Raw genomic sequence first — 11,326 nt, forward strand, 5'->3', positions numbered from 1 at the left:
AATATGGTAACAACAATGTCTCAGCACTGCCAGTCTCAGCTGAGATGCAGCAGAATCCTGATCCCTGTTTTCAGCCCAGATTCCTTGCTCACACCTTTTTAACAGCTGTGCAGGTACCAAGGAATTACACAGAAGCTGTTTCATTTTCAGGGTGTGACAATTTCCTTCCAGAAGGAAGGACTCCAGCAAAAGTCAAGGAATAATCTCTTGGTTATTCCTCAAATATGGCTGAAGTCAGGGACAGCCACGGCACCTGCACAGCAGCTCCTGCTGCTCCCAAAATGAAGGCTGCCATCCATTTTGCTGTTTCCAGTAGGACATTTACAAACATGGTTCTAGCGATTTTTTTTTTCCCTTAGAAAGCTGGTTTGATCCGTATCCAGCTCCTGCCAAACCTGCTGGGTTCTTCCCTCCCAAAATTTAAACTATTCCCTTTGCTCTCCATTGCTTTGCTTTCAGCTACCAGTCCAGCCCCACAACCTCAAATCCTGGTTTCTCCATCTGTCCTGCCGTGCCCTCTTCCTCACCCTCTGTCACCAGGTGCTTTCCCTTCCTTCCCATCCAAGGTCCCCAATTTGGGACCCCCAGCATCTGCCACAGCCCCATCCCATGTCCTGCCTGGTGTACAAATCCCCACCCCACCGTGTCCCCTCCGTGCTGTCCCCAAACCAGCCGTGCCATCGCCCCACAGTGCTGTTCCCAGGCTGACGATACTGTACAAATCCTCACCCCACCGTGTCCCTCCGTGCTGTCCCCACCTCTCAGCCCCGGTGTCCCCACCCCTCCCCGCTGCTCCCCCTTGCCGCCCCCGGCCCCACCTCCGCCACCGCCCCCGGCGCGCCTGCGCCGCACGGCCCCGCGGGGCGGGACACCCCGTGAGGCGGCCGCCAATCCGCGCCCCCCGTGGCGCAGAGCGACAGGAGGATGAGCCAATGGAAGGCCGGTATTGCGCGGCAGCGGGGAGCCGGGCCCGCCTCCTGCTCTCGGCCATGTAGAGTGACAAGCGCGGCTGCCCAATCGGAAGCGTGCACCCGGGCGAGGCGGGTCGATATGCGGCAGCTCTGGCCTATGGGCTTCCTCCGGGCCGAGATTGACACGGCAACCGCCCAATGATCGAGAGAGCTGTCCGGGTAGGGCGGGAGAAGGCACGGTGATTGACAGCTCGGTAACTATGGCAACGCGGCGGGCCGAAGGGAAGAACCGCAGTAGGCTCGGCTGGGCTGGGGCGCGCTGAGGGGCTTATTTGAATATGATTTGCATATGCAGATGACGATGCATATAGACGTGGGGCGGTCTGCAACCCACCATGGCGGGCCTGAACGGACCTTAAAAACCACCTCGTTCCATCCCCTGCCGTGGGCAGGGACACCTTCACTATCCCAGGGTGTTCCAAGCCCCATCCAACCTGGCCCTGGACACTTCCAGGGATCCAGGAGCAACCACAGCTTCTCTGGGCACCCTGTGCCAGGGCCTCACCACCCTCACAGGGAAGAATTTCCTGCTAAGATCTTAAAATCCCCAGCTCTCCTTTACATCGCAACATAATTCCCATGTGGATACATCCGTGATCCCACGTTTATCAACAAATACAGCAGGAAAACCCCCGGTGGTGGAAAAATTGAGGCAACCATGAAGAGGGGTGTAAGCAGCAACCAACAGGATGAAAATTTAAAAGACAAACACAGATTCCCAGCCTGGGGGATGCCAGGACAGCTCCCGTTGTGGAGATTCCCGTGTGGAATGTTAATTGTTGTCTGTCACACCAAGCCCCGGTGACCCAGGGTGCTCCTCACATGCCCCGAGGTAATCCCAGCTCACCACAATCCTCAGGCATTAATTCGATACCTGAAGGATCAGTCACCAACATTCCGCAAAGGTGTGATAATTTTTTCCATGGAAATTTGCTGAATCCTGGCTGCCAGAGTGCAAATGGGACAAAGGGATCGGTCAAATTCCGTTGGTGGATTTTAATATCCTGTTGGGTGAGTAGAGGAAGGGGATAAATGGGGTTGGCAGCGACAGGAGATAAAGGATGAGCTCTCTGAACACAAATCATCTCCTTCAGAGCAGCGTTGCTTTCACTTGGATAAAAAAAGGAACTGGCTGAGCTGCCAAAGGTCTTGGGTGTTTTCAGCCCCTGCTGACTGTGTTTGCCACACCTGGGCTGTAACAGCTGGAGCCGGGAAAGCAGAAAGTGAGGGAAGCTCGTGTGTCAGCTTTGGCACAGAGCAGAGCCCTTGGGAGCATGGACAGGGCACAGGAAAGGGCTGCTCCCTCCCAAAAGCTTCCTGTTTGTCCCCAAACAGCACACAGGGGGTGAACAGTGGTTTAAGGATGTTGGTGCCTCTGTTCTGCAGGTCAGAGCTGCTCAGGGCACAAGAAGAGAGGAGCAGCACCTCCAGAGATGAACCCAGAGTGGCTAAGGCAGCCCAGCATGGAAAAGGTGCCCATTTTCTGGGCAGGATCCCAGGACAGAATTCGAGCAGAAAACCTGGATAATGAATAAAGCAGCATCCTGGCCTGGGTGGGTACCAAGCTCAGCACACATCTGTGCACTGTGTCCACCTGGCTACATCCAATCCCTTCTCTTCCAGCCTCAGCTCCTTCACCCTTCAAGTTTGCAACACTTTCCAGATGCTTGGTGCATTTCTCCTCCCAGAACTTGTCTTACTTGTCCTAATTACCACAGTTTGTGGTAATTAGGAGTGGGGCTGTGGCCAGCCTCATCCCTGGTGGGCTACAGCTGTGAAAAGCAGGTGAACAGCATTGAAAGTAATGAGAAGCAGTGCTGAGGTGTACAGACCAATCACACAGGGAACAAGGGCACACAGCTGCACTACATGAACGTGAGGGGTATAAAAGGTTGGGCTAAAGAACAAGAAGGGCAGATGCTTGCAGCCTTCTGGAGTGCCATGGTGTTACTCTGTATGGGTGAATGCTTAAAGCTTTCTGAAATTGCATGGTGACACTCTGTGTATTGTGGCTGTCTCAACTGTGAATGTACTGCAACAGTCCAGCTCCTCTTTGGTGACAACATCCTGGCTTGTGCAGCTTAGCTCTTTGCTGCCTCGAGAACCATCTTCCCTCTTTTCATCCTGGGCATCATACCAGCAACAGGAATACCTGCTATGGTGGGCATCCTCTGGATCAGGTCCTATGTTTGCTCCAAAATTAGGTCTGGAAGCTTCCCTGAACCCTGTCACCTCTTCCTGGCACCAATGGCCTCAGTCTCTCAGTGTCACTGACAACAGAGCTCTTCAGAGCATTTCCTCCAGGCACAGCAGCATCAACCTCCAGCTCTTTGTCCCACAAATCACAACAAGTCAAGTGTGAAGCATCAAACCAATTTATTATAGTTAGTAAAAGGCTTTTTAGCCTGTTAGTAAAAGATGTGCTGGGACACAGCTCCCTCCTGCACCATCTCCTGCTGATGAGGCTTTAAAGTGCTACTTAACAACTGTGAAAGTCCTGGCACTTCACAGCAGCAATCTGAACGTGTGCTTTTCCCAGTCTGAGCTGGTGACAAACCAGCTGTTTCACAAAGGAAATCTGACATGAAAAGGCAAAGTGTACAAGCTGTTGCTTAAATGTATGGAAAAACATGGGAAGAATTTCACAGGCAAGTAAAGCATCAGAGAAGAGGGCCTTGGTATGGATGCAGCTGGTTTGGGATCTCATGGATGTGCCCTGAATTACAGAAAGTGTGGAGAAGGCAAGTCCCTTCCTGTGCCTCCTGTCAGGGAGTGATAACCATTTTATCTGTAAGGGGAAGAGCAGCCCCACATTCCCTCTCCTGGCAGAGGGGGCTGAGTGTGTTTAAAGGAGAGTCCCTTCCTCCTTCAGCACCAGGCACTGAGCAAGGGATGAACACCTCGAGCTCTTCTGGAAAGCAGCCCTGACACAACACAGTCAACACCCCGCTCTGGCATCTTTGGCTGTCCTTAGTTTTATGGAGGCACTTCTTGGATTTTTGGGCAGAAGGAAACTACTGGGAGGGAGGAGCAGCCATTGAAGGCTGAGTGATGTTTCCCACCACAGGCCAAGCTCCAGGTGTGATGGCTGCACTTTGCAGCCAGGGCCCTGAGGGCTGAGCTCCCTGCCAGCAGGAAGAGCAGATTTTGGGAAGTTGGGCTGATGGCAGGAATTCAGGATGAGTAACTTACTGGACACAGGGGGATGAGGGAAGTGATTCTGCTCCTCTGCTCTGCTCAGGTGAGACCCCACCTGTGTCCAACATAAGGATGTGGAGCTGCTGGCATGAGTCCAGAGGAGGCCACAGGACTGAGCCCTCTGCTCTGGAGCCAGGCTGGGTGAGTTGGGAGTGCTCAGCCTGGAGAACACTTCCAGCAGCTTCCAGTATCTCAATGGGCTACAAGAGAGCTGGAGAGGGACTTTGGACAAGGACCTGGAGACGGCACAAAGGGGAATGGCTTCCCTCTGTCAGAGGGCAGGGATAGATGGGATACTGGGAAGAAATTCTTCCCTGAAAGGGTGGTGAAACACTGACACAGATTGTCCAGAGCAGCTGTGGTTGCCCCATCCCTGGAAGGGTTCAAGGCCAAGCTGAATGGGGCTTGGAGCAACCTGGAGCAATGTAATTATTGCAGGCTGTTGCTGCTTCACTGCATTTTAGAATCACAGAATGGCTGGGGTTGGAAGGGCCATTAATAAGTCTCTCATCCCAGCCCTCTGCCATGGGCAGGGACACCAGTCTGTTCCAAGCCCTTTAGACACTGGAAAGTGCTACAAGGTCTCCCCATAGCTCAGAGCACCTCAGACTCTGGTATGGCCTCCCTGCAGTCACAGCTGATCCTGTTTGTGTCCCAGCCTGGGCAGAAGGTTCCTATACCCCTACCCCATAGCAACAGGAAGGGCAAGAACTCCATCTACCCTTCCAACCAAGCTCCAAAAATCCAGCCTAAAAATCAGACACCCAACAACCTTTTGTGGGACCAAGGCTCCTTGAAGTTGGCATTGCCTGAAACATTCCTCTTAAAACAGAAACCCCTTTCCCTGCCTGAAGGGAGTGAAATAAGGCTGATCCTTGATAATGCTTGGTTAGATGCAGCTCTTTCCTGACCCTCATGTTTATCCCCAGGGTCAGTACTACACAAAGCAATCCCAGAAGGAGCAGCAGAGCCAGAGACACCAAGTAAGGCAAACTGAACATGAGATGCCCAGTGGAGGCTGCTGCACCCACCCTTGGGCACATTTTCAACCCAAGATGAGCAGAGCCAAGAAAATCAGCTGTTACAAGATATCTGCACAACATCTCCTGGCTGCATTGCACAAAGGAACCTGGAGGTCACTCTTTGGATATCCAGTACATGTTTCCCTGAGGCTTCCTGGGACCAAACAAGAAAGACAGGGAGAATCACCATGAGTGCTTTCCTTTCTTGACTCAATGGATCATTTTGGAGCGAGATCTTCTCCTCCAGGGTGGAGGAAAAGAGAAGGCTACAGCCAAGAAGATGGTTGGGAAATGGGAAGGAATGGACCCAAACCCAACAGCATCATGTACCAAGGCCTCTTCTAGCAGAACCTTCCAGAAAAAGATTTAACAACGCCGCTACTGCCCCCTGCTACTCTTCAGGCTTCAAATGCATTGGCCAAAATCCTGCTGCCAGAGGAATCCCCCTGGCTGTGTCACGGTCGTGGTGTCCCATCCACTATTTCCGCAGCCGGGCGTACACAGCGAATGCCACGGCAGAAATGACACCGATGGCCGGAAGGATGTACAGCAGGGACAGGCCATTGCTGTCCCCCTTTGGGACTCTGGCCTGAGGTGAGCTGGTGGCAGCGTCACGGCCACTGCCAGAGCTGGAATTCACGGAGCTTCCAAGGGGACTGACTCCGTCATTGCCGGCTCCAAGCTGGACGCTGGGGTGATGATCCACACGGAGCTCATGGGTGTCCAGGGAGCTGCTGTCCCAGCTCGGAGCAGGACAGGAGTCTCTTCTTGCTCCAAACGCCTCCTTTTCTCTGGGCCCTGCAGGAACTGAGGAGACTCTGGGCAATGCTGCTCCTGAGCTCAGGCTATCCCTGCTCACCAGGACTGGGTCGCTGCTGAGGCCAAGGCTGCTGGAGGTGGTGGAACGGTGGTTGCTGGGCTCCCGAGAGCTTGGGCATCTGCCAATCACCTCTGGGCTGCCCTGAGGGGTGGACATGAGGACACCCGGCTTGCTGAGCTCCTCTTCCCTCTCCTCATCACTGTGAGACACCCAAATGCTTGTGGCAGAGCTCACCCGGGAAGCTGATCTCCTAGCCACGCCTTCGGAGCCGCCTACCACAGCTGTGCCCAGGACAGGGTTTGCCGAGGCCGGGAGCACCTTTAGGAGACAAGGAGAGGGGCTGGGTGTCAAGGGCAGCACCCAATGGCCTGGTCTTGGGCACACAGGTCCCACACAAACCCGCTTCAGCACAGCCTGCATCAACAAGGTTGGGTCACAGGTAACAGGGAGGTGAAGGAGGGAGGCAGGCAGTGAGGACAGCAGTGGAAAACAGCACCTGGAAGCCAGGAGACTGACTGGCAAAGTAAGGTGGGGAAAAATAAGGAGTCAAAGCCTAACAGAGTTTGGCTCCCTTCTCCCATGCTCGACCATACAGCGTGTGGATGGTAACGTGAACACCACAGTGTCGGAAAAAAATCCCTGAATAAACTCATCACCAGCTCAGTGTGACACTGCAACAGAAAATCACCTAAACATGGGGAGTGCACAAGGACACGAACGAAATCCAAGTGGCAGGAGGAAAGGTCACCTACTTTCTCCTTCGTTGGCACAGAGGGGGTGCTGCTGGCTGTATTCCCAATGGGCAGTTTCTTTTCTTGCGTAAGAGACTTCACAGAGGTGTCACGGGATGGGAACGTGTCTCTGGGCACAGGGGTAGCAGCCACGGTAGTTGTTTCCATCGAAGCACCTGTCACGGAGAAAATAAAGTGTTGTGTTAACCACGGGGCCTAAAAGGTGAGATTTGCTCTTCCTCAAGGAAGCTGTGACAGGACAGTCCCCAAGCTCAGGGGGTGGCACAGGGAGCAGGACCCAGTGCCCTGGCTCTGCTGTGGCACCCGAGCTTTCCCTGCAGCTGCAGGTAACTCATGCAGGGTGGGCTGCAGGGCTGGGGAACACCAAGGCAAACAGAGGCTTTTAAGGCTCCTGAAACTCCATGTCCTCCCAGCCAGGAGGTGCTGAGCCCACATGGCACAGGGGAAAGGGCTGGATGTCTTTTTTCCCACCCCAAGACCTTGGTGTGGAGGACAGGGCTTTATCCTGATTCTATGATGCCCAAAGGTGAAGGATGTAAAAGATGCTGAAATTCCCCCACATGCATACAAAGATCTCTGCAAACTAGGAGGAGAACTTTCACACCCCAGCGCTGCTCCACTGACAAAATTAAAATGCAGACGGATGAGACGACCATTGTGGGTTCCTTCCAAATGAAATATTCTATTCTATTCTATTCCAACCACTTCCCCAGCACTGCCAAGGCCACCATTAACCCATGTCCCCAAATGCCACATCCAAATGTCTTCTAAATCCCCCCAGGGATGGTGACTACCACTGGCCTAGACAGCTTTTTCAAACAGTGCTTGACAACCTCTTCCAAAAAGAAATTTTCTCCACTATCCAGCCTAAACTTCCCATGAAACAATTTTCCTCTCATCCTGTTGCTTGTTACCTGGAGCAGAGCCCAATCCTCACCTTGCTCCACCCTCCCATCAAGCAGTTGCAGAGAGTGAGAAGGTCTCCCCTGAACTTCCCTTTCTCCAGACTGAGCTCTCCCAGCTTCCTGAGCTGCTCCTCATCAGACTTATGCTCTAGAGCCCTTCCAGACCCATTCCCATCTCTGGACATGCATCCCAGTTTCTTTCTTGCAGTGAAACTCTCAGCAGCACCTCCTGCTCCCTAGTGGCTGCCTGGTTCTGCCAGGAGGGAAACCCACCTCCACTCCCTGGGTGCTCTGGCAGCATCCCGACCCGCTTCTTCTCCACATCCAACTGCTCCCGGGTGAAGAGGGGGCTGCGCACATCCACGAAGCTGCCCGTGGGCTCACCATGCCCAGAGATTGGCACGGGCTGTTTTTTTGGCACTGAGTTTGGGGGCTGCCGCCCCACACCATGAGTGGCCCCCTCCAGCCTTGGCAGTGACTCCGTGGAGACATCCGAGCTCTCTTCGGGCTCGTTCCTGGGCTGCCCAGGGCTGTGAGTGGCACCTGCATCCCTCGATGGAACAGACCTGCCCAGGGCCAGGCCGGGCGCGCCGCGGTGCAGGTGGTTGGCGTTCCCAAAAAACCCGTTGTCCACGCACACCGGCCGGCGGCTCAGCCAGTCCCGGCCCTGCTCCGGGGACACAGCCGGTGGCACGGCCACCCCTGGTGTCCCCGCTGGCACCGGCACGGCCCCGGCGGGGCGTGAGAGATTCTCCTCTCCGCTGTGCCCACCGCTCGCTCCGCCAGGGACTTTGCTCCCAGCTGGAACTGGCCGGGGAGTCTCTTGCTCCGGGAGTTTTTTGGGGAGCTGGAAGGAAATGAGTTGGGTTAAATCACTGGGATGAGGGGGTTTGGGACCACGGGGGTGTCCCAAACCCTGAGCAGTGACCCCCGAGAGGCTGGTTACGAAGGGGATCGGGGGTCTCTCCTTGGGACACACCCAAGGGTTGGGGGTTGTGGAGAGAAGCCTGGACTGGCAAAGCAGCCCCATGGAGGGAGACAGGAGAGGGAGCAGATACACGGCCGTATATCAGCTGTAAGCTCCAGATGCAGCAGGGATCAGCAGCAAGAGGCTGCTTGGGGTGGCCCTGAAGGAGCCTGGCCCCACCACAGACTCCCCATACCCAATCAAAAGGTCCAAAAGGGATCTTTGTGTCCCCATCCAACATGTGCCCTGCTCACCGATTCCTGCACAGGGAGTCTGGCCTCCAGGTCCGTGCTTGTGGGGGTGGCAGCACTGGGCAGGACAGGTGGGTGGTCACCAGTGGCCGGGTCTCGGCGTGGCTGCCCAGCCAACGGGGCAGAATTTGGGCCCCAGGATGGTGTCTGGGCACTGATGGAGGAGACAGTGGGATGGGCATCACTGGGAAGGGAGGAGGGAGCAGCAGGAGCTGAGGAACCTGGAAGAGACAAGTGGATCACTGTGGGAAAACTGAGGAAGCAGAGGATAAGTGTGGGGGCTGAGGCTGCCCTGTGTGTGTCCCTGCTCTGTCCCCACATCAGCCAAGCCCACAGCACCCCTTTGTTCATCTTTCCATCCTCCCTCAGCCCACCACCAACCCAAGCACCTTCAAACATGGACCCATCATCCTCAGACATCTCACCACAGTGAAGGACACCCCTGGGACAGTCACAGACACCTCCAGCACCATGGGAATCCAAGGCAGGCACAGAGACAACTTCATGTCCCCACCTTCAACACACCACAGGGCACACCCAGGAAGGATGAGGCTACATACGAGGTCGAAGTTGCCAGGTATCATAGACTTCCTGCAGCTCATCAGCCAAGTGTCCTGCGTTGTTCTGGTGCAGTGCCTGGATGAGATCCTGCACCCAGCCCTTCCGACACCTCAGGTGCTGATAGAACCTAAAGACAGCTGCCTGGTTGCCCCGTGTCTCCTCCCGGGCGAGGAGTTCATCCTAGGAAAAACACACAGGGTATCTAAGAGAAGGTCTGGCTTAGAGGTAAGACAGCTCTATGTTGCCATTGGGAAAGGAGCCTGGCAGAGCTCAGGAAAAGAGGAAATTACTCTGTCAGAATCGACCAGGCAGGTCAGGGAATTGGCCAGCGACGCCACTCGGATAGTCCCGAACTTCCTGAGGTTTCTCGTAATATGGGTGTACACTTTGTCCTCAGCCAAACCCATCCTGGCTCAGCACCTGCGGAGGGACAGAGACTCCGGGTGAGCAGAGGCTGCTGGTGACCCTCAGCCTGTCTCCAGAAGCTCGGGCAGGCACCGTGCCCTGGGCACAGACACTGCGACGAGACAGGGGAAATCCTGTCGGAAAACACGCACAGAGAATTCGCTTGGGTTCAAGTTCAACGCTCAGCTTCACTTCCACAACCCTCGCGTCTTTCTCCCATCGCCCACGCCGTGTTTATTCCCACCCCGCTACTTTGGATTCCGCCGGCGGGCTGGGAGCAGGGTCACGACAGCCGACAGGGAAAAAAAGGCGGCACGGCCAAGACAAGCGCCAGGGGCCGCGGCGGGAATCCCGCATAAGCAGTGGAAAAGCCAAAGGGGAAGGCACAGGGCTCCTTCCCACGGGGAACAGCGGCCCGCAGGCCGCGACGCGGCTCCGAGCGCCCTCACGGCGGGGGCCCCCCCCGCCCTCAGCGCGACCTTCAGCCCCCGGGGGAGTTCCGGGAGGTTCTCCGCCCGCAGATCCGCCTAGCAAAGCGGCCGGCGGTGGCGGCCGGGGCTGTGGAGGCCGCGGGGGCCGGTGCGGCCCCGGTGTCCCCTCCCCGCCGCCCTCACGGCCCCTGAGGGGCCCTCACCTGCGCCCGCCGCCGCCGCGCGCCCGGCACCGCTATGGACCCGCCCCCCCTGCGTCGCGTCCGCCGCTAATTGGCTGTGGAGCACGCCCGTCTGGGTGATTGACAGGTAGTGATTGACAGGGGGTGTGTCCGGTTCCGGGTCCCTCAGGGCAGCGGGGACAGGGCGGACCTGGAGCGCGGCCGCGGGTGCGAGGGACAGGAACATCCCTCCTGCTAGGAGACTCTGCTGAGGGACAGGAGCATCCCTCCTGCCCCTCTGCTGAGGGACAGGAGCATCCCTCCTGCCCCTCTGCTGAGGGACAGGAGCATCCCTCCTGCCCCTCTGCTGAGGGACAGGAGCATCCCTCCTGCCCCTCTGCTGAGGGACAGGAGCATCCCTCCTGCCCCTCTGCTGAGGGACAGGAGCATCCCTCCTGCCCCTCTGCTGAGGGACAGGAGCATCCCTCCTGCCAGGAGACTGTGAAGGGACAGGAGCAACCCTCCTGCAAGGAGACTGCGAGGGACAGGAACATCCCTCCTGCTAGGAGACTCTGCTGAGGGACAGGAGCATCCCTCATGCAAGGAGACTGTGAAGGGACAGGAGCATCCCTCCTGCAAGGAGACTGAAGGGACAGGGGCATCCCTCCTGCTAGGAGACTGTGAAGGGATAGGAGCATCCCTCCTGCCAGGAGACTGTGAAGGGACAGGAGCATCCCTCCTGCTAGGAGACTGCAAGGGACAGGGGCATCCCTCCTGCCAGGAGACTCTGCTGAGGGACAGGAGCATCCCTCCTGCCAGGAGACTCTGCGGAGGGACAGGGGCATCCCTCCTGCCAGGAGACTCTGCTGAGGGACAGGAGCA

General features: G+C 56.4%; 1 protein-coding gene across 4 annotated transcripts; it reads right to left on the minus strand.

The window, feature by feature from the left end:
* Nucleotides 1-4,461: 4,461 nt before the first annotated feature.
* On the minus strand, nt 4,462-10,549 carry MAVS (mitochondrial antiviral signaling protein). 4 transcript variants are annotated; one of them, XM_041402919.1, is made up of 8 exons: nt 10,005-10,478; nt 9,738-9,867; nt 9,447-9,627; nt 8,890-9,107; nt 7,942-8,515; nt 6,764-6,918; nt 6,246-6,329; nt 4,462-6,152 (listed from the first exon to the last, which is right to left on the minus strand). In XM_041402919.1, the coding sequence occupies exons 2-8, from the start codon at nt 9,852-9,854 to the stop codon at nt 5,670-5,672; spliced, it is 1,812 nt and encodes a 603-aa protein (XP_041258853.1). In that variant the 5' UTR covers nt 9,855-9,867; nt 10,005-10,478; the 3' UTR covers nt 4,462-5,669. The 4 variants fall into 4 exon arrangements, with proteins under 4 accessions (XP_041258853.1, XP_041258852.1, XP_041258849.1 ...); XM_041402918.1 differs by lacking the exon at nt 10,005-10,478 and adding an exon at nt 10,487-10,549 and having other exon boundaries at nt 4,462-6,329; XM_041402915.1 differs by having other exon boundaries at nt 4,462-6,329; nt 10,005-10,477.
* Nucleotides 10,550-11,326: the final 777 nt, after the last annotated feature.

The sequence above is a fragment of the Onychostruthus taczanowskii genome, unplaced genomic scaffold (genome assembly GCF_017590055.1).
Source record: "Onychostruthus taczanowskii isolate IOZ18803 unplaced genomic scaffold, ASM1759005v1 scaffold2, whole genome shotgun sequence".
NCBI classification, from domain to species: domain Eukaryota; kingdom Metazoa; phylum Chordata; class Aves; order Passeriformes; family Passeridae; genus Onychostruthus; species Onychostruthus taczanowskii.